This window comes from Oncorhynchus tshawytscha, unplaced genomic scaffold (assembly GCF_018296145.1).
Source record: "Oncorhynchus tshawytscha isolate Ot180627B unplaced genomic scaffold, Otsh_v2.0 Un_contig_5849_pilon_pilon, whole genome shotgun sequence".
Taxonomy (NCBI): domain Eukaryota; kingdom Metazoa; phylum Chordata; class Actinopteri; order Salmoniformes; family Salmonidae; genus Oncorhynchus; species Oncorhynchus tshawytscha.
In genome coordinates this window covers 40001-61774 of record NW_024609146.1, presented here as the reverse complement: position 1 = coordinate 61774, position 21774 = coordinate 40001, and the positions used below count along the sequence as shown (strand labels likewise).

Genomic DNA, 21774 nt, shown 5'->3' with positions numbered 1-21774 from the left:
AAGGGGAGGAGACGGGAGACCTGGTTAAAGATGAAGGGGAGGAGACCTGGTTAAAGATGAAGGGGAGGAGACGGGTTAAAGATGAAGGGGAGGAGACCTTGTTAAAGATGAAGGGAGGAGAAAAGATGAAGGGAGGAGACCTGGTTAAAGATGAAGGGGAGACGAGTTAAAGATGAAGGGGGAGACGGGTTAAAGATGAAGGGGAGGAGACCTTGTTAAAGATGAAGGGGAGGAGACCTTGTTAAAGATGAAGGGAGGAGACCTGGGTTAAAGATGAAGGGGAGGAGACCTGGTTAAAGATGAAGGGGAGGAGACCTGTTTAAAATGAAGGGAAGGAGACCAGGTTAAAGATGAAGGGGAGGAGACAGGTTAAAGATGAAGGGGAGGAGACCTGGGTTAAAGATGAAGGAGAGGAGACCTTGTTAAAGATGAAGGGGAGGAGACCTTGTTAAAGATGAAGGGATGAAGGAGAGACCTTGTTAAAGATGAAGGGGAGGAGACGGGTTAAAGATGAAGGGAGGAGACGGGTTAAAGATGAAGGGAAGGAGACCTGGTTAAAGATGAAGGGGAGGAGACCTGGTTAAAGATGAAGGGGAGGAGACCTGGTTAAAGATGAAGGGGAGGAGACCTGTTTAAAAATTAAGGGGAGGAGACCAGGTTAAAGATGAAGGGGAGGAGACAGGTTAAAGATGAAGGGGAGGAGACGGGTTAAAGATGAAGGAGAGGAGACCTTGTTAAAGATGAAGGGGAAGAGACCTGGTTAAAGATGAAGGGGAGGAGACGGGTTAAAGATGAAGGGGAGGAGACCTGGTTAAAGATGAAGGGGAGGAGACGGGTTAAAGATGAAGGGGAGAGACCTTGTTAAAGATGAAGGGCAGGAGACGAGTTAATGAAGCGGAGGAGACCTGGTTAAAAATGAAGGGGAGGAGACGGGTTAAAGATGAAGGGGAGGAGACCTTGTTAAAGATGAAGGGGAGGAGACCTTGTTAAAGATGAAGGGGAGGAGACGGGTTAAAGATGAAGGGGAGGAGACCTTGTTAAAGATGAAGGGGAGGAGACCTGGTTAAAGATGAAGGGGAGGAGACAGGTTAAATATGAAGGGGAGGAGACCTGGTTAAGATGAAGGGGAGGAGACCTGTTTAAAAATTAAGGGGAGGAGACCAGGTTAAAGATGAAGGGGAGGAGACAGGTTAAAGATGAAGGGGAGGAGACGGGTTAAAGATGAAGGAGAGGAGACCTTGTTAAAGATGAAGGGGAGGAGACCTTGTTAAAGATGAAGGGGAGGAGACGGGTTAAAGATGAAGGGGAGGAGACCTGGTTAAAGATGAAGGGAGGAGACCTGGTTAAAGATGAAGGGGAGGAGACGGGTTAAAGATGAAGGGGAGGAGACCTTGTTAAAGATGAAGGGGAGGAGACCTTGTTAAAGATGAAGGGGAGGAGACGGGTTAAAGATGAAGGGGAGGAGACCTTGTTAAAGATGAAGGGGAGGAGACCTTGTTAAAGATGAAGGGGAGGAGACCTGGTTAAAGATGAAGGGGAGGAGACCTGGTTAAAGATGAAGGGGGAGACCTGTTTAAAGATGAAGGGGAGGAGACGGGTTAAAGATGAAGGGGAGGAGACCTGGTTAAAGATGAAGGGGAGGAGACGGGTTAAAGATGAAGGGGAGGAGACCTTGTTAAAGATGAAGGGGAGGAGACGAGTTAATGAAGCGGAGGAGACCTGGTTAAAGATGAAGGGGAGGAGACGGGTTAAAGATGAAGGGGAGGAGACGGGTTAAAGATGAAGGGGAGGAGACCTTGTTAAAGATGAAGGGGAGGAGACCTTGTTAAAGATGAAGGGGAGGAGACGGGTTAAAGATGAAGGGGAGGAGACCTTGTTAAAGATGAAGGGGAGGAGACCTTGTTAAAGATGAAGGGAGGAGACCTGGTTAAAGATGAAGGGAGGAGACCTGGTTAAAGATGAAGGGGAGGAGACCTGTTTAAAAATTAAGGGGAGGAGACCAGGTTAAAGATGAAGGGGAGGAGACAGGTTAAAGATGAAGGGGAGGAGACGGGTTAAAGATGAAGGAGAGGAGACCTTGTTAAAGATGAAGGGGAGGAGACCTTGTTAAAGATGAAGGGGAGGAGACGGGTTAAAGATGAAGGGGAGGAGACGGGTTAAAGATGAAGGGAAGGAGACCTGGTTAAAGATGAAGGGGAGGAGACCTGGTTAAAGATGAAGGGGAGGAGACCTGGTTAAAGATGAAGGGGAGGAGACCTGTTTAAAAATTAAGGGGAGGAGACCAGGTTAAAGATGAAGGGGAGGAGACAGGTTAAAGATGAAGGGGAGGAGACGGGTTAAAGATGAAGGAGAGGAGACCTTGTTAAAGATGAAGGGGAAGAGACCTTGTTAAAGATGAAGGGGAGGAGACGGGTTAAAGATGAAGGGGAGGAGACGGGTTAAAGATGAAGGGAAGGAGACCTGGTTAAAGATGAAGGGGAGGAGACGGGTTAAAGATGAAGGGGAGGAGACCTGGTTAAAGATGAAGGGGAGGAGACGGGTTAAAGATGAAGGGGAGGAGACCTGGTTAAAGATGAAGGGGAGGAGACGGGTTAAAGGTGAAGGGGAGGAGACGGGTTAAAGATGAAGGGGAGGAGACCTGGTTAAAGATGAAGGGCAGGAGACGAGTTAATGAAGCGGAGGAGACCTGGTTAAAGATGAAGGGGAGGAGACGGGTTAAAGATGAAGGGGAGGACACAGGTTAAAGATGAAGGGGAGGAGACCTTGTTAAAGATGAAGGGGAGGAGACCTTGTTAAAGATGAAGGGGAGGAGACGGGTTAAAGATGAAGGGGAGGAGACCTTGTTAAAGATGAAGGGGAGGAGACCTGGTTAAAGATGAAGGGGAGGAGACAGGTTAAATATGAAGGGGAGGAGACCTGGTTAAAGATGAAGGGGAGGAGACCTGGTTAAAGATGAAGGGGAGGAGACCTGGTTAAAGATGAAGGGGAGGAGACCTGTTTAAAAATTAAGGGGAGGAGACCAGGTTAAAGATGAAGGGGAGGAGACAGGTTAAAGATGAAGGGGAGGAGACGGGTTAAAGATGAAGGAGAGGAGACCTTGTTAAAGATGAAGGGGAGGAGACCTTGTTAAAGATGAAGGGGAGGAGACGGGTTAAAGATGAAGGGGAGGAGACGGGTTAAAGATGAAGGGAAGGAGACCTGGTTAAAGATGAAGGGGAGGAGACGGGTTAAAGATGAAGGGGAGGAGACCTGGTTAAAGATGAAGGGGAGGAGACGGGTTAAAGATGAAGGGGAGGAGACCTTGTTAAAGATGAAGGGGAGGAGACGAGTTAATGAAGCGGAGGAGACCTGGTTAAAGATGAAGGGGAGGAGACGGGTTAAAGATGAAGGGGAGGAGACGGGTTAAAGATGAAGGGGAGGAGACCTTGTTAAAGATGAAGGGGAGGAGACCTTGTTAAAGATGAAGGGGAGGAGACGGGTTAAAGATGAAGGGGAGGAGACCTTGTTAAAGATGAAGGGGAGGAGACCTTGTTAAAGATGAAGGGGAGGAGACCTGGTTAAAGATGAAGGGGAGGAGACCTGGTTAAAGATGAAGGGGAGGAGACCTGTTTAAAAATTAAGGGGAGGAGACCAGGTTAAAGATGAAGGGGAGGAGACAGGTTAAAGATGAAGGGGAGGAGACGGGTTAAAGATGAAGGAGAGGAGACCTTGTTAAAGATGAAGGGGAGGAGACCTTGTTAAAGATGAAGGGGAGGAGACGGGTTAAAGATGAAGGGGAGGAGACGGGTTAAAGATGAAGGGAAGGAGACCTGGTTAAAGATGAAGGGGAGGAGACCTGGTTAAAGATGAAGGGGAGGAGACCTGGTTAAAGATGAAGGGGAGGAGACCTGTTTAAAAATTAAGGGGAGGAGACCAGGTTAAAGATGAAGGGGAGGAGACAGGTTAAAGATGAAGGGGAGGAGACGGGTTAAAGATGAAGGAGAGGAGACCTTGTTAAAGATGAAGGGAAGAGACCTTGTTAAAGATGAAGGGGAGGAGACGGGTTAAAGATGAAGGGGAGGAGACGGGTTAAAGATGAAGGGAAGGAGACCTGGTTAAAGATGAAGGGGAGGAGACGGGTTAAAGATGAAGGGGAGGAGACGGGTTAAAGATGAAGGGGAGGAGACCTGGTTAAAGATGAAGGGGAGGAGACGGGTTAAAGATGAAGGGGAGGAGACCTGGTTAAAGATGAAGGGGAGGAGACGGGTTAAAGGTGAAGGGGAGGAGACGGGTTAAAGATGAAGGGGAGGAGACCTGGTTAAAGATGAAGGGCAGGAGACGAGTTAATGAAGCGGAGGAGACCTGGTTAAAGATGAAGGGGAGGAGACGGGTTAAAGATGAAGGGGAGGACACAGGTTAAAGATGAAGGGGAGGAGACCTTGTTAAAGATGAAGGGGAGGAGACGGGTTAAAGATGAAGGGGAGGAGACCTTGTTAAAGATGAAGGGGAGGAGACCTTGTTAAAGATGAAGGGGAGGAGATCTGGTTAAAGATGAAGGGGAGGAGACAGGTTAAAGATGAAGGGGAGGAGACCTGGTTAAAGATGAAGGGGAGGAGACCTTGTTAAAGATGAAGGGGAGGAGACCTGTTTAAAAATTAAGGGGAGGAGACCAGGTTAAAGATGAAGGGGAGGAGACAGGTTAAAGATGAAGGGGAGGAGACGGGTTAAAGATGAAGGAGAGGAGATCTTGTTAAAGATGAAGGGGAGGAGACCTTGTTAAAGATGAAGGGGAGGAGACGGGTTAAAGATGAAGGGGAGGAGATGGGTTAAAGATGAAGGGAAGGAGACCTGGTTAAAGATGAAGGGGAGGAGACGGGTTAAAGATGAAGGGGAGGAGACCTGGTTAAAGATGAAGGGGAGGAGACGGGTTAAAGATGAAGGGGAGGAGACCTTGTTAAAGATGAAGGGGAGGAGACGAGTTAATGAAGCGGAGGAGACCTGGTTAAAGATGAAGGGGAGGAGACGGGTTAAAGATGAAGGGGAGGAGACGGGTTAAAGATGAAGGGGAGGAGACCTTGTTAAAGATGAAGGGGAGGAGACCTTGTTAAAGATGAAGGGGAGGAGACCTGGTTAAAGATGAAGGGGAGGAGACCTGGTTAAAGATGAAGGGGAGGAGACCTGTTTAAAAATTAAGGGGAGGAGATCAGGTTAAAGATGAAGGGGAGGAGACCTGGTTAAAGATGAAGGGGAGGAGACGGGTTAAAGATGAAGGAGAGGAGACCTTGTTCAAGATGAAGGGGAGGAGACCTTGTTAAAGATGAAGGGGAGGAGACGGGTTAAAGATGAAGGGGAGGAGACGGGTTAAAGATGAAGGGAAGGAGACCTGGTTAAAGATGAAGGGGAGGAGACCTGGTTAAAGATGAAGGGGAGGAGACCTGGTTAAAGATGAAGGGGAGGAGACCTGTTTAAAAATTAAGGGGAGGAGACCAGGTTAAAGATGATGAAGGGGAGGAGACGTGTTAAAGATGAAGGAGAGGAGACCTTGTTAAAGATGAAGGGGAGGAGACCTTGTTAAAGATGAAGGGGATGAGACGGGTTAAAGATGAAGGGGAGGAGACGGGTTAAAGATGAAGGGAAGGAGACCTGGTTAAAGATGAAGGGGAGGAGACGGGTTAAAGATGAAGGGGAGGAGACCTGGTTAAAGATGAAGGGGAGGAGACGGGTTAAAGATGAAGGGGAGGAGACCTTGTTAAAGATGAAGGGGAGGAGACGAGTTAATGAAGCGGAGGAGACCTGGTTAAAGATGAAGGGGGAGACGGGTTAAAGATGAAGGGGAGGAGACCTTGTTAAAGATGAAGGGGAGGAGACCTTGTTAAAGATGAAGGGGAGGAGACGGGTTAAAGATGAAGGGGAGGAGACCTTGTTAAAGATGAAGGGGAGGAGACCTTGTTAAAGATGAAGGGGAGGAGACCTGGTTAAAGATGAAGGGGAGGAGACAGGTTAAAGATGAAGGGGAGGAGACCTGGTTAAAGATGAAGGGGAGGAGACCTGGTTAAAGATGAAGGGGAGGAGACCTGGTTAAAGATGAAGGGAAGAGACCTGGTTAAAAATTAAGGGGAGGAGTCCAGGTTAAAGATGAAGGGGAGGAGACAGGTTAAAGATGAAGGGGAGGAGACGGGTTAAAGATGAAGGAGAGGAGACCTTGTTAAAGATGAAGGGGAGGAGACGGGTTAAAGATGAAGGGGAGGAGACGGGTTAAAGATGAAGGGAAGGAGACCTGGTTAAAGATGAAGAGGAGGAGACGGGTTAAAGATGAAGGGAAGGAGACCTGGTTAAAGATGAAGGGGAGGAGACGGGTTAAAGATGAAGGGGAGGAGACCTTGTTAAAGATGAAGGGGAGGAGACGAGTTAATGAAGCGGAGGAGACCTGGTTAAAGATGAAGGGGCGGAGACCTGGTTAAAGATGAAGGGGAGGAGACCTGGTGAAAGATGAAGGGGAGGAGACAGGTTAAAGATGAAGAGGAGGAGACAGGTTAAAGATGAAGGGGAGGAGACCTGGTTAAAGATGAAGAGGAGGAGACAGGTTAAAGATGAACGGGAGGAGACGGGTTAAAGATGAAGGGGAGGAGACCTGGTTAAAGATGAAGGGGAGGAGACGGGTTAAAGATGAAGAGGAGAAGACAAGTTAAAGATGAAGGGGAGGAGACCTGGTTAAAGATGAAGGGAGGAGACCTGGTTAAAAATTAAGGGGAGGAGACCAGGTTAAAGATGAAGGGGAGGAGACAGGTTAAAGATGAAGGGGAGGAGACGGGTTAAAGATGAAGGAGAGGAGATCTTGTTAAAGATGAAGGGGAGGAGACCTTGTTAAAGATGAAGGGGAGGAGACGGGTTAAAGATGAAGGGGAGGAGATGGGTTAAAGATGAAGGGAAGGAGACCTGGTTAAAGATGAAGGGGAGGAGACGGGTTAAAGATGAAGGGGAGGAGACCTGGTTAAAGATGAAGGGGAGGAGACGGGTTAAAGATGAAGGGGAGGAGACCTTGTTAAAGATGAAGGGGAGGAGACGAGTTAATGAAGCGGAGGAGACCTGGTTAAAGATGAAGGGAGGAGACGGGTTAAAGATGAAGGGGAGGAGACGGGTTAAAGATGAAGGGGAGGAGACCTTGTTAAAGATGAAGGGAGGAGACCTTGTTAAAGATGAACGGGAGGAGACGGGTTAAAGATGAAGGGGAGGAGACCTTGTTAAAGATGAAGGGGAGGAGACCTTGTTAAAGATGAAGGGGAGGAGACCTGGTTAAAGATGAAGGGGAGGAGACCTGGTTAAAGATGAAGGGGAGGAGACCTGTTTAAAAATTAAGGGGAGGAGATCAGGTTAAAGATGAAGGGGAGGAGACCTGGTTAAAGATGAAGGGGAGGAGACGGGTTAAAGATGAAGGAGAGGAGACCTTGTTCAAGATGAAGGGGAGGAGACCTTGTTAAAGATGAAGGGGAGGAGACGGGTTAAAGATGAAGGGGAGGAGACGGGTTAAAGATGAAGGGAAGGAGACCTGGTTAAAGATGAAGGGGAGGAGACCTGGTTAAAGATGAAGGGGAGGAGACCTGGTTAAAGATGAAGGGGAGGAGACCTGTTTAAAAATTAAGGGGAGGAGACCAGGTTAAAGACGAAGGGGAGGAGACAGGTTAAAGATGAAGGGGAGGAGACGTGTTAAAGATGAAGGAGAGGAGACCTTGTTAAAGATGAAGGGGAGGAGACCTTGTTAAAGATGAAGGGATGAGACGGGTTAAAGATGAAGGGGAGGAGACGGGTTAAAGATGAAGGGAAGGAGACCTGGTTAAAGATGAAGGGGAGGAGACGGGTTAAAGATGAAGGGGAGGAGACCTGGTTAAAGATGAAGGGGAGGAGACGGGTTAAAGATGAAGGGGAGGAGACCTTGTTAAAGATGAAGGGGAGGAGACGAGTTAATGAAGCGGAGGAGACCTGGTTAAAGATGAAGGGGGGAGACGGGTTAAAGATGAAGGGGAGGAGACCTTGTTAAAGATGAAGGGGAGGAGACCTTGTTAAAGATGAAGGGGAGGAGACGGGTTAAAGATGAAGGGGAGGAGACCTTGTTAAAGATGAAGGGGAGGAGACCTTGTTAAAGATGAAGGGGAGGAGACCTGGTTAAAGATGAAGGGGAGGAGACAGGTTAAAGATGAAGGGGAGGAGACCTGGTTAAAGATGAAGGGGAGGAGACCTGGTTAAAGATGAAGGGGAGGAGACCTGGTTAAAGATGAAGGGGAAGAGACCTGGTTAAAAATTAAGGGGAGGAGTCCAGGTTAAAGATGAAGGGGAGGAGACAGGTTAAAGATGAAGGGGAGGAGACGGGTTAAAGATGAAGGAGAGGAGACCTTGTTAAAGATGAAGGGGAGGAGACGGGTTAAAGATGAAGGGGAGGAGACGGGTTAAAGATGAAGGGAAGGAGACCTGGTTAAAGATGAAGAGGAGGAGACGGGTTAAAGATGAAGGGAAGGAGACCTGGTTAAAGATGAAGGGGAGGAGACGGGTTAAAGATGAAGGGTAGGAGACCTTGTTAAAGATGAAGGGGAGGAGACGAGTTAATGAAGCGGAGGAGACCTGGTTAAAGATGAAGGGGCGGAGACCTGGTTAAAGATGAAGGGGAGGAGACCTGGTGAAAGATGAAGGGGAGGAGACAGGTTAAAGATGAAGAGGAGGAGACAGGTTAAAGATGAAGGGGAGGAGACCTGGTTAAAGATGAAGAGGAGGAGACAGGTTAAAGATGAACGGGAGGAGACGGGTTAAAGATGAAGGGGAGGAGACCTGGTTAAAGATGAAGGGGAGGAGACGGGTTAAAGATGAAGAGGAGAAGACAAGTTAAAGATGAAGGGGAGGAGACCTGGTTAAAGATGAAGGGAGGAGACCTGGTTAAAGATGAAGTGGAGGAGACAAGTTAAAGATGAAGGGGAGGAGACCTGGTTAAAGATGAAGGAGAGGAGACCTGGTTAAAGATGAAGCGGAGGAGACCTGGTTAAAGATAAAGGGAGGAGACCTGGTTAAAGATGAAGGGGAGGAGACCTGGTTAAAGATGAAGGGGAGGAGACCTGGTTAAAGATGAAGGGGAGGAGACCTGGTTAAAGATGAAGGGGAGGAGACCTGGTTAAAGAGGAAGGGGAGGAGACCTGGTTAAAGATGAAGGTGAGGAGACCTGGTTAAAGAGGAAGGGGAGGAGACTTGGTTAAAGAGGAAGGGGAGGAGACCTGGTTAAAGATGAAGGGGAGGAGACCTGGTTAAAGAGGAAGGGGAGGAGACCTGGTTAAAGAGGAAGGGGAGGAGACCTGGTTAAAGATGAAGGGGGAGACCTGGTTAAAGATGAAGGGGAGGAGACAGGTTAAAGATGAAGGGGAGGAGACGGGTTAAAGATGAAGGGGAGGAGACCTTGTTAAAGATGAAGGGGAGGAGACCTTGTTAAAGATGAAGGGGAGGAGACGGGTTAAAGATGAAGGGGAGGAGACGGGTTAAAAATGAAGGGAAGGAGACCTGGTTAAAGATGAAGGGGAGGAGACGGGTTAAAGATGAAGGGGAGGAGACCTGGTTAAAGATGAAGGGGAGGAGACGGGTTAAAGATGAAGGGAGGAGACCTTGTTAAAGATGAAGGGGAGGAGACGAGTTAATGAAGCGGAGGAGACCTGGTTAAAGATGAAGGGGCGGAGACCTGGTTAAAGATGAAGGGGAGGAGACCTGGTGAAAGATGAAGGGGAGGAGACAGGTTAAAGATGAAGAGGAGGAGACAGGTTAAAGATGAAGGGGAGGAGACCTGGTTAAAGATGAAGAGGAGGAGACAGGTTAAAGATGAACGGGAGGAGACGGGTTAAAGATGAAGGGGAGGAGACCTGGTTAAAGATGAAGGGGAGAAGACAGGTTAAAGATGAAGAGGAGAAGACAAGTTAAAGATGAAGGGGAGGAGACCTGGTTAAAGATGAAAGGAGGAGACCTGGTTAAAGATGAAGTGGAGGAGACAAGTTAAAGATGAAGGGGAGGAGACCTGGTTAAAGATGAAGGGGAGGAGACCTGGTTAAAGATGAAGGAGAGGAGACCTGGTTAAAGATGAAGCGGAGGAGACCTGGTTAAAGATAAAGGGGAGGAGACCTGGTTAAAGATGAAGGGAGGAGACCTGGTTAAAGATGAAGGGGAGGAGACCTGGTTAAAGATGAAGGGGAGGAGACCTGGTTAAAGAGGAAGGGGAGGAGAACTGGTTAAAGATGAAGGGGAGGAGACCTGGTTAAAGAGGAAGGGGAGGAGACCTGGTTAAAGAGGAAGGAGGAGACCTGGTTAAAGATGAAGGGGGAGACCTGGTTAAAGATGAAGGGGAGGAGACCTGGTTAAAGATGAAGGGGAGGAGACCTGGTTAAAGATGAAGGGGAGGAGACCTGGTTAAAGATGAAGGGGAGGAGACCTTGTTAAAGATGAAGGGGAGGAGACCTGGTTAAAGATGAAGGGGGAGACCTGGTTAAAGATGAAGGGGAGGAGACCTGGTTAAAGATGAAGGGGAGGAGACCTGGTTAAAGATGAAGGGGAGAGACCTGGTTAAAGATGAAGGGGAGGAGACCTTGTTAAAGATGAAGGGGAGGAGACCTGGTTAAAGATGAAGGGGAGGAGACCTGGTTAAAGATGAAGGGGAGGAGACCTGGTTAAAGATGAAGGGGAGGAGACCTGGTTAAAGATGAAGGGGAGGAGACCTTGTTAAAGATGAAGGGGAGGAGACCTGGTTAAAGATGAAGGGGAGGAGACCTGGTTAAAGAAGGATTTTATGCCTTGAGACAATTCAAACATGGATTGTGTGTGTGCCATTCAGACATGGATTGTGTGTGTACCATTCAGACATGGATTGTGTGTGTACCATTCAGACATGGATTGTATGTGTACCATTCAGACATGGATTGTGTGTGTACCATTCAGACATGGATTGTGTGTGTACCATTCAGACATGGATTGTGTGTGTACCATTCAGAGTCTGAATGGGCATATTGAAGTGTCTTTGAACAGGGGTATGGTAGTAGGTGCCAGGCGCACCAGTTTTTGTCAAGAACTGCAACGCTGCTGGGTTTTTCACACTCAACAGTTTCCTGTGTGTATCAAGAATGGTCCACCACCCAAAGGACATCCATCCAACTTGACACAACTGTGGGAAGAATTGGAGTCAACATGGGCCAGCCTCGCTGTGGAATGATTTCAACACATTGTAGAGTCCATACCCCGATAAATTGAGACTGTTCTGAGGGCAAAGGGAGGATACAACTCAATATTAGGAAGGTGTTGTTCTGTATACTCAGTGTAAACACACTATTAACGATTAGAGGGGAGCAGAGAGAAGGGTGGAGGGGGAGAGAGAGAAGGGTGGAGGGGTGGAGAGAGAAGGGTGGAGGGGGAGAGAGAGAAGGGTGGAGGGGGAGAGAGAGAAGGGTGGAGGGGGAGAGAGAGAAGGGTGGGGGAGGGAGCGGAGCGAGGGGTGGAGAGAGAGAGTGAGAGAAAGGGTTGGAGGGAGAATGAAAGAGAGATGAGAGGGGGTGGAGCGAGAGAGAGAGAACAACAGGAAGAGATTGAGTGGTTGGATCAATGCCAGTCTGATTCCCTTCAGAACAGCTGTGATTACAGAAGAATAATGTATTGAACGGGGGGAGTGGAAGAGAGGGGGTGAGAGGAGGAACATAAAGAGGGAGGGAGAGACATGAAAAACACTATAATAGACAGAGAGACAGATGGAGAAAGACAGATGGAAAGAGACAGAGAGACAGAGAGAGAGGCAGATATATATTTAGAGAGAGAGACAGAGAGAGAGGCAGATATATATTTAGAGAGAGAGAACCTATATTTATATTTATTTATTTTCCCTTTCGTACTTTAACTATTTGCACATCATTACCACATTGTTTATGGACATAATATGACATTTGAAATGTCTTTATTCTTATGGAATTTTTGTAAGTGTAATGTTTACTGTTCATTTTTTATTGTTCATTTCACTTTTGTTTATCTTCTATTTCACTTGCTTTGGCAATGTAAACATACTTTTCCCAAGCCAATAAAGCACTTACGTTGAATTGAGAGAGACAACAGACCACATATTCACCCTGTAGACCTTAATTGACAAACAAACAAACCCAACAAAGGCAAAGTCTTATCATGCTTTGTTGATTTCTAAAAAGCTTTTGATTTGGCACGAAGGCCTGCTATACAAATTGAAGGAAAGTTGTGTTGGGGAAAAAACATACAACATTATAAAATGTGTGTACATAAACAACAAGTGTACGGTTAAAATTGGAAAAAACACATTTCTTTCCACAGGGCCGTGGGGTGAGACAGGGATGCAGCTTAAGCCCCACACTCTTCAACATGTATATCAACAAATTGGCGAGGGCACTAGAACAGTCTGCAGCACCCGGCCTCACTCTACTAGAATCTGAAGTCAAATATCTACTGTTTGCTGATGATCTGGTGCTTCTGTCTCCAACCAAGGAGGGCCTACAGCAGCACCTAGATCTTCTGCACAGATTCTGTCAGACCTGGACCCTGACTGTAAATAAAAAAGGTTGAGTTCCCAGGACCACGGATACAAATTCCATCTAGACACCGTTGCCCTAGAGCACACAAAAACTATATAGTTGAAGTCGTAAGTTTACATACACCTTAGCTAAATACATTTAAACTAAGTTTTTCACAATTCCTGACATTTAATCCTAGTCAAAATTCCCTGTCTTAGGTCAGTTAGGATCTCCAATTTAAAGAATGTGAAATGTCAGAATAATAGAATAATAGTAGAGAGAATTATATATTTCAGCTTTTTTTCATCACATTCCCAGTGGGTCAGAAGTTTACATACACTCAATTAGTATTTGGTAACATTGCCTTTAAATTGTTTAACTTGGGTCAAATGTCTCAGGTAACCTTCCACAAGCTTCCCACAATAAGTTGGGTGAATTTTGGCCCATTCCTCCCGACAGAGCTGGTGTAACTGAGTCAAGTTTGTAGGCCTCCTTGCTCGCACATGCTTTTTCAGTTCTGCCCACACCTTTTCTATAGGATTGAGGTCAGGACTTTGTGATGGCCACTCCAATACCTTGACTTTGTTGTCCTTAAGCCATTTTGCCACAACTTTGGAAGTATGCTTGGGGTCATTGTCCATTTGGAAGACCCATTTACGACGAGGCTTTAACTTCCTGACTGATGTCTTGAGATGTTGCTTCAATATATCACCATTTCCTTTCCTCGTGATGCCATCTATTTTGTGAAGTGCAACAGTCCTTCCTGCAGCAAAACACCCCCAACACGATGCTGCCACCCCTGTGCTTAACAGTTGGGATGGTGTTCTTCACCTTGATAGCGTCCCCCTTTTTCCTCCAAACTTAATGATGATCATTATGGCCAAACAGTTCTATTTTTGTTTCATCAGACCTGGTGACATTTCTCCAAAAAGTACGATCTTTGTCCCCATGTGCAGTTGCAAACCGTAGTCTGGCTTTTTTATGTCGGTTTTGGAGCAGTGGCTCCTTCCTTGCTGATTTGAATATGCAACGTTTCGGTAACTAGTCCAACGCTCTAACCACTAGGCTACCCTTATACTTGCATACAATTGTTTGTTCAGATGAACGTGGTCCCTTCAGGCATTTGGAAATTACTCCCAAGGATGAACCGGACTTGTGGAGGTCAACAATTCTTTTTCTGAGGTCTTGGCTGATTTATTTTGATTTCTCAAAATGTCAAGCAAAGAGGCACTGAGTTTAAAGGTCGGCCTTGAAATACATCCATAGGTACACCTCCAATTGACTCAAATGATGTCAATTAGCCTATCAGAAACTTCTAAGCCCTGGCATAATTTTCTAGAATTTTCCAAGCTGTTTAACCTCACTAGGGGACGCTAGCGTCCCACCTCGCCAACATCCAGTGAAATTGCAGAGCGCCAAATTCAAAAACAGAAATACTCGTTATAAAAATTCATAAAACATACAAGTGTTATACATCGGTTTGAAGATGAACTTCTTGTTAATCCAACCACGGTGTCAGATTTCAAAAAGGCTTTACGGCGAAAGCATACCATGCGATTATCTGAGAACAACACCCAGCAGACAAATCATTACAAACAGTAAACAGCCAAGTAGAGGAGTTACACAAGTCAGAAATAGTGATAAAAATGTATCACTTTCCTTTGATGATCTTCATATGGTTGCTCTCACGAGACTCCCGTTTACTCAATGAATGTTCGCTTTGTTCAATAAAGTCTCTCTTTTTATCCAAACCCCCCTGTTTTGATCAGTAATCCACAGGCTCAAACACAGTCACAACAGGCAGATGAAACCTCCAAATAGTATCCGTAAAGTTCGTAGAGACATGTCAAACGATGTTTATAATCAATCCTCAGGTTGTTTTTAGCCTAAATAATCGATAATATTTCAACCGGACAATAACGTTGTGAATATAAAAGGTAAACAAGAAAGGCGCACCCTCGGTCTCGCGCATGAAAAAGCTCTGGGCCACTGCAGTGTTCACTCATTCAGAGAGGTTTTACTCCCTCATTTTTCAGAATAAAAGCCTGAAACAATTTCTAAAGACTGTTGACCTCTAGTGGAAGCCATGGGAAGTGCAATTTGAGTTCTAAGTCAATGGATACCTGAATGGCATTCAATAGAAAACTACAAACATAAAATATATTTTTCTCAGGTTTTTGTCTGCCATATCAGTTATGTTATACTCACAGACATTGTTCTAACAGTTTTGGAAACTTTAGGGTGTTACCTTTCCAAATCTACCAATCATATGCATATCAGCTTCTGGGCCTGAGTAGCAGGCAGTTTACTTTGGGCACGCTTTTCATCCGTAAGTGAAAATAGTGCCCCCTACCCTAGTGAAGTTAAAGGCACAGTCAATTTAGTGTATGTAAACTTCTGACCCACTGAAATTGTGATACAATGAATTATAAGTGAAATAATCTGTCTGTAAACAATTGTTGGAAAAATTACTTGTGTCATGCACAAAGTAGATGTCCTTACCACAACTATAGACATGTGTGAAGTAGTTGAAAAACTAGTTTTAATGTCTCCAACCTAAGTGTATGTAAACTTCCAACTTCAACTGTACCTCGGCCTAAACATCAGCACCACAGGTAACTTCTACAAAGCTGTGAACGATCTGAGAGACAAGGCAAGAAGTGCCTTCTATGCCATCAAAAGGAACATACCAAGGATCTGGCAAAAAATATCTGAATCAGTTATCGAACCCTTTGCCCTTCATGGTTGTGAGGTCTGGGGTCCGCTCCCCAACCATGAATTCACAAAATGGGACAAACACCACATTGAGACTCTGCAGGCAGAATTCTGCTAAAATATCCTCTGTGTACAAAGTAAAACACCAAATAATGCATGTCTTCATTCTTTTGGAACTTTAATAAGTGTAATGTTTACAGTTCATTTTTTGTTGTTTATTATTTATTGCACTTGCTTTGGCAATGAAAACATATGTTTCCCATGCCAATAAAGCCCTTCATGTGAAATTGTCACGAGAATTTTGCTCTCTCAATGGTTGAACTCGGCTATCCCTCAAGCTTTGTCTATTTCCCAGAGGTCGTACATCTCCGGTTAATAAAGAATTAGACAAAGTCTCAGATACTGCAACAGATCAATACTTTATTCAGAGAGCGCTCTGTCTTCTAAATGAGAACACAATCTTTTTACAGCACACACACAAGAACTCACATCAGTAGAAACGCCACCTCTCTTTAGATGGGCTGTATTTTTCCAGAGTTCACACACATTGTTAAACTTCTGCAACATGTTTCATTATCTTCTTCAAGCCTAACCATTTCTAACAGTGTTTCTCCTCCCTAGGGTGGGGAGGCCTCTTTCCAGTGATTAGTTTCACCGTTATCACAAGTCGACAGTTGTCCTTGAATGTCTCAACTATACCCAGCTCATATTGCGAAATAGTAACACAATGGCCTAGTCACACAAATTATTGAATTATGACTCAACACATTTCATACAATTATATGGTTTCAGGGTGGAACACTTTAGTCATTATCTTAAACATACAAATGATTCTATCAGAAATTGAAATTGAGAGCCAGAGAGAGAGACAGACATCCACTCTAAAACGTAAAGGTTCCTGGAGCAGTTATTCACATAACCCCTTTTAATGGATCCTCAACAAGAAAATACTATTATTATTACTATTATCACCACAGGCCCAGGTAGCTCATTTGTCATCCCCCCCTTCTCTTATATGTATCTGATACCAGTAAAGTATTTAGCTAATAATAACACACCCTTATTTCCTGATTCATCTGGTTTCCAGGGCAACTCGCTGCTCTTCCTCCCCAACGTTCTAAAGGTGTATCTGGAGAACGGACAGACCAAGGCCTTCAAGTTTGAACCCAACACCACTGTCAAGGTAACTATATTATACACATACTACACTATCGTATTATAAGTATAATCCTGGGTGATACTACTAATATAATAGACAGACCAAGGCCTTCAAGTTTGAACCCAACACCACTGTCAAAGTAACTATATCATACACATAATACACTATCGTATTATAAGTATAATCCTGATGATACTACTAATATAATAGACAGACCAAGGCCTTCAAGTTTGAACCCAACACCACTGTCAAGGTAACTATATCATACACATAATACACTATCGTATGATAAGTATAATCCTGATGATACTACTAATATAATAGACAGACCAAACCCAACACCACTGTCAAGGTAACTATATCATACACATAATACACTATCGTATTATAAGTATAATCCTGATGATACTACTAATATAATAGACAGACCAAACCCAACACCCTTGTCAAGGTAACTTTATTTTACTATATGATACCACACTGCTTCGACACCATATTCAACCAAATATTTATTTATACATTTCTTAATTCCGTTCTTTTACTTTTAGATGTGTCTGTATTGTTGTGAATTGTTAGATACTAACCCATTTCGTTACACCCGCAATAACATCTGCTAAATTTGTGTATGTGACCAATAACATCTGCTAAATTTGTGTATGTGAGCAATAAATGATTTGATTTGATTTGTTAAGGAACTTTACTGGGGCGCGTTGGGCCAGTAACCGAAAGGTTGCTAGATCGAATCCCCGAGCTGACGAAATAAAACTCGTTCTGCCCCTGAACAAGGCAGTTAACCCACTGTTCCTCAAAATACTGTCTACTAGTGCCCTGTCCAGGGGTGAACATGAACATCAAGCTGCCTCACACTACAGAAGCAGATAGACTCCTCCAGGCCGTCCTGGCTCAGACAATAGACTCCTCCTCTACAGGCTGTCCTGGCTCAGACAATAGACTCCTCCTCTACAGGCCGTCCTGGCTCAGACAATAGACTCCTCCTCTACAGGCCGTCCTGGCTCAGACAATAGACTCCTCCAGGCCGTCCTGGTTCAGACAATAGACTCCTCCTCTACAGGCCGTCCTGGCTCAGACAATAGACTCCTCCAGGCCGTCCTGGTTCAGACAATAGACTCCTCCTCTACAGGCTGTCCTGGCTCAGACAATAGACTCCTCCTCTACAGACTGTCCTGGTTCAGACAATAGACTCCTCCTCTACAGGCCGTCCTGGCTCAGACAATAGACTCCTCCAGGCCGTCCTGGTTCAGACAATAGACTCCTCCTCTACAGGCTGTCCTGGTTCAGACAATAGACTCCTCCTCTACAGGCCGTCCTGGCTCAGACAATAGACTCCTCCTCTACAGACTGTCCTGGTTCAGACAATAGACTCCTCCTCTACAGGCCGTCCTGGCTCAGACAATAGACTCCTCCTCTACAGGCCGTCCTGGCTCAGACAATAGACTCCTCCTCTACAGGCCGTCCTGGCTCAGACAATAGACTCCTTCAGGCCGTCCTGGTTCAGACAATAGACTCCTCCTCTACAGGCTGTCCTGGCTCAGACAATAGACTCCTCCTCTACAGGCCGTCCTGGCTCAGACAATAGACTCCTTCAGGCCGTCCTGGCTCAGACAATAGACTCCTTCAGGCCGTCCTGGCTCAGACAATAGACTCCTCCTCTACGGGCCGTCCTGGCTCAGACAATAGACTCCTTCAGGCCGTCCTGGCTCAGACAATAGACTCCTTCAGGCCGTCCTGGCTCAGACAATAGACTCCTCCTCTACAGACTGTCCTGGCTCAGACAATAGACTCCTCCTCTACAGGCCGTCCTGGCTCAGACAATAGACTCCTTCAGGCCGTCCTGGCTCAGACAATAGACTCCTCCTCTACAGACTGTACTGGCTCAGACAATAGACCCCTCCTCTACAGGCCGTCCTGGCTCAGACAATAGACTCCTTCAGGCTGTCCTGGCTCAGACAATAGACTCCTTCAGGCCGTCCTGGCTCAGACAATAGACTCCTTCAGGCCGTCCTGGCTCAGACAATAGACTCCTCCTCTACAGGCCGTCCTGGCTCAGACAATAGACTCCTCCTCTACAGGCCGTCCTTGCTCAGACAATAGACTCCTCCTCTACGGGCCGTCCTGGCTCAGACAATAGACTCCTTCTCTACAGGCCGTCCTGGCTCAGACAATAGACTCCTCCTCTACAGGCCGCCCTGGCTCAGACAATAGACTCCTCCTCTACAGGCCGTCCTGGCTCAGACAATAGACTCCTCCTCTACAGGCCGTCCTGGCTCAGACAATAGACTCCTCCTCTACAGGCCGTCCTGGCTCAGACAATAGACTCCTCCTCTACAGGCCGTCCTGGCTCAGACAGTAGACTCCTTCAGGCCGTCCTGGCTCAGACAATAGACTCCTCCTCTACGGGCTGTCCTGGCTCAGACAATAGACTCCTTCAGGCCATCCTGGCTCAGACAATAGACTCCTCCTCTACAGGCTGTCCTGGCTCAGACAATAGACTCCTCCTCTACGGGCCGTCCTGGCTCAGACAATAGACTCCTCCTCTACGGGCCGTCCTGGCTCAGACAATAGACTCCTTCAGGCCGTCCTGGCCTAGACAATAGACTCCTTCAGGCCGTCCTGGCTCAGACAATAGACTCCTTCAGGCCGTCCTGGCTCAGACAATAGACTCCTCCTCTACAGACTGTCCTGGCTCAGACAATAGACTCCTCCTCTACGGGCCGTCCTGGCTCAGACAATAGACTCCTCCTCTATGGGCCGTCCTGGCTCAGACAATAGACTCCTTCAGGCCGTCCTGGCCTAGACAATAGACTCCTTCAGGCCGTCCTGGCTCAGACAATAGACTCCTCCTCTAAAGGCTGTCCTCGCTCAGACAATAGACTCCTCCTCTACAGACTGTCCTGGCTCAGACAATAGACTCCTCCTCTACAGGCCGTCCTGGCTCAGACAATAGACTCCTCCTCTACAGGTCGTCCTGGTTTAGACAATAGACTCCTCCTCTTCAGGCCTTCCTGGCTCAGACAATAGACTCCTCCTCTACAGGTCGTCCTGGCTCAGACAATAGACTCCTCCTCTACAGACCGTCCTGGCTCAGACAATAGACCCCTCCTCTACAGGCCGTCCTGGCTCAGACAATAGACTCCTTCAGGCCGTCCTGGTTCAGACAATAGACTCCTTCAGGCCGTCCTGATTCAGACAATAGACTCCTTCAGGCCGTCCTGGCTCAGACAATAGACTCCTTCAGGCCGTCCTGGCTCAGACAATAGACTCCTTCAGGCCGTCTTGGCTCAGACAATAGACTCCTCCTCTACAGGTCGTCCTGGTTCAGACAATAGACTCCTCCTCTACAGGCCGTCCTGGCTCAGACAATAGACTCCTCCTCTACAGACCGTCCTGGCTCAGACAATAGACTCCTCCTCTACAGGTCGTCCTGGCTCAGACAATAGACTCCTCCCCTACAGACTGTCCTGGCTCAGACAATAGACTCCTCCTCTACAGACCGTCCTGTCCTGGCTTGGACAATATACTTACTGACTGACTGTGTACATACTGTCTCAGACAATAGACTTACTGACTGACTGTGTACATACTGTCTCAGACAATAGACTGACTGACTGTGTACATACTGTCTCAGACAATAGACTTACTGACTGACTGTGTACATACTGTCTCAGACAATAGACTGACTGACTGTGTACATACTGTATACATAGTGATGACCCTGTCTCCTGTTATGTCTGTTTCCCAGGACATAGTGATGACCCTGTCTCCTGTTCTGTCTGTTTCCCAGGACATAGTGATGACCCTGTCTCCTGTTATGTCTGTTTCCCAGGACATAGTAATGACCCTGTCTCCTGTTCTGTCTGTTTCCCAGGACATAGTAATGACCCTGTCTCCTGTTATGTCTGTTTCCCAGGACATAGTAATGACCCTGTCTCCTGTTATGTCTGTTTCCCAGGACATAGTAATGACCCTGTCTCCTGTTCTGTCTGTTTCCCAGGACATAGTAATGACCCTGTCTCCTGTTCTGTCTGTTTCCCAGGACATAGTAATGACCCTGTCTCCTGTTCTGTCTGTTTCCCAGGACATAGTAATGACCCTGTCTCCTGTTCGGTCTGTTTCCCAGGACATAGTAATGACCCTGTCTCCTGTTCTGTCTGTTTCCCAGGACATAGTAATGACCCTGTCTCCTGTTCTGTCTGTTTCCCAGGACATAGTAATGACCCTGTCTCCTGTTCTGTCTGTTTCCCAGGACATAGTGATGACCCTGTCTCCTGTTCTGTCTGTTTCCCAGGACATAGTAATGACCCTGTCTCCTGTTCTGTCTGTTTCCCAGGACATAGTAATGACCCTGTCTCCTGTTCTGTCTGTTTCCCAGGACATAGTAATGACCCTGTCTCCTGTTCTGTCTGTTTCCCAGGACATAGTAATGACCCTGTCTCCTGTTCTGTCTGTTTCCCAGGACATAGTAATGACCCTGTCTCCTGTTCTGTCTGTTTCCCAGGACATAGTAATGACCCTGTCTCCTGTTCTGTCTGTTTCCCAGGACATAGTGATGACCCTGTCTCCTGTTCTGTCTGTTTCCCAGGACATAGTAATGACCCTGTCTCCTGTTCTGTCTGTTTCCCAGGACATAGTGATGACCCTGTCTCCTGTTCTGTCTGTTTCCCAGGACATAGTAATGACCCTGTCTCCTGTTCTGTCTGTTTCCCAGGACATAGTAATGACCCTGTCTCCTGTTATGTCTGTTTCCCAGGACATAGTAATGACCCTGTCTCCTGTTCTGTCTGTTTCCCAGGACATAGTGATGACCCTGTCTCCTGTTCTGTCTGTTTCCCAGGACATAGTAATGACCCTGTCTCCTGTTCTGTCTGTTTCCCAGGACATAGTAATGACCCTGTCTCCTGTTCTGTCTGTTTCCCAGGACATAGTAATGACCCTGTCTCCTGTTCTGTCTGTTTCCCAGGACATAGTAATGACCCTGTCTCCTGTTCTGTCTGTTTCCCAGGACATAGTAATGACCCTGTCTCCTGTTCTGTCTGTTTCCCAGGACATAGTAATGACCCTGTCTCCTGTTCTGTCTGTTTCCCAGGACATAGTAATGACCCTGTCTCCTGTTCTGTCTGTTTCCCAGGACATAGTAATGACCCTGTCTCCTGTTCTGTCTGTTTCCCAGGACATAGTAATGACCCTGTCTCCTGTTCTGTCTGTTTCCCAGGACATAGTGATGACCCTGTCTCCTGTTCTGTCTGTTTCCCAGGACATAGTAATGACCCTGTCTCCTGTTCTGTCTGTTTCCCAGGACATAGTAATGACCCTGTCTCCTGTTCTGTCTGTTTCCCAGGACATAGTAATGACCCTGTCTCCTGTTCT

The 21774-nt window shown here is 46.7% G+C and overlaps 1 protein-coding gene across 1 annotated transcript in view; it reads left to right on the top strand.

Moving 5' to 3' along the window:
* The window catches only part of LOC121844333 (FERM and PDZ domain-containing protein 1-like), a 90019-nt gene that overhangs the window by 49627 nt on the left and 18618 nt on the right, over positions 1-21774 (top strand). Inside the window, 1 exon segment of the mRNA XM_042314338.1 lies at positions 16318-16413. Coding sequence (XP_042170272.1) covers positions 16318-16413 — 96 coding nt within the window.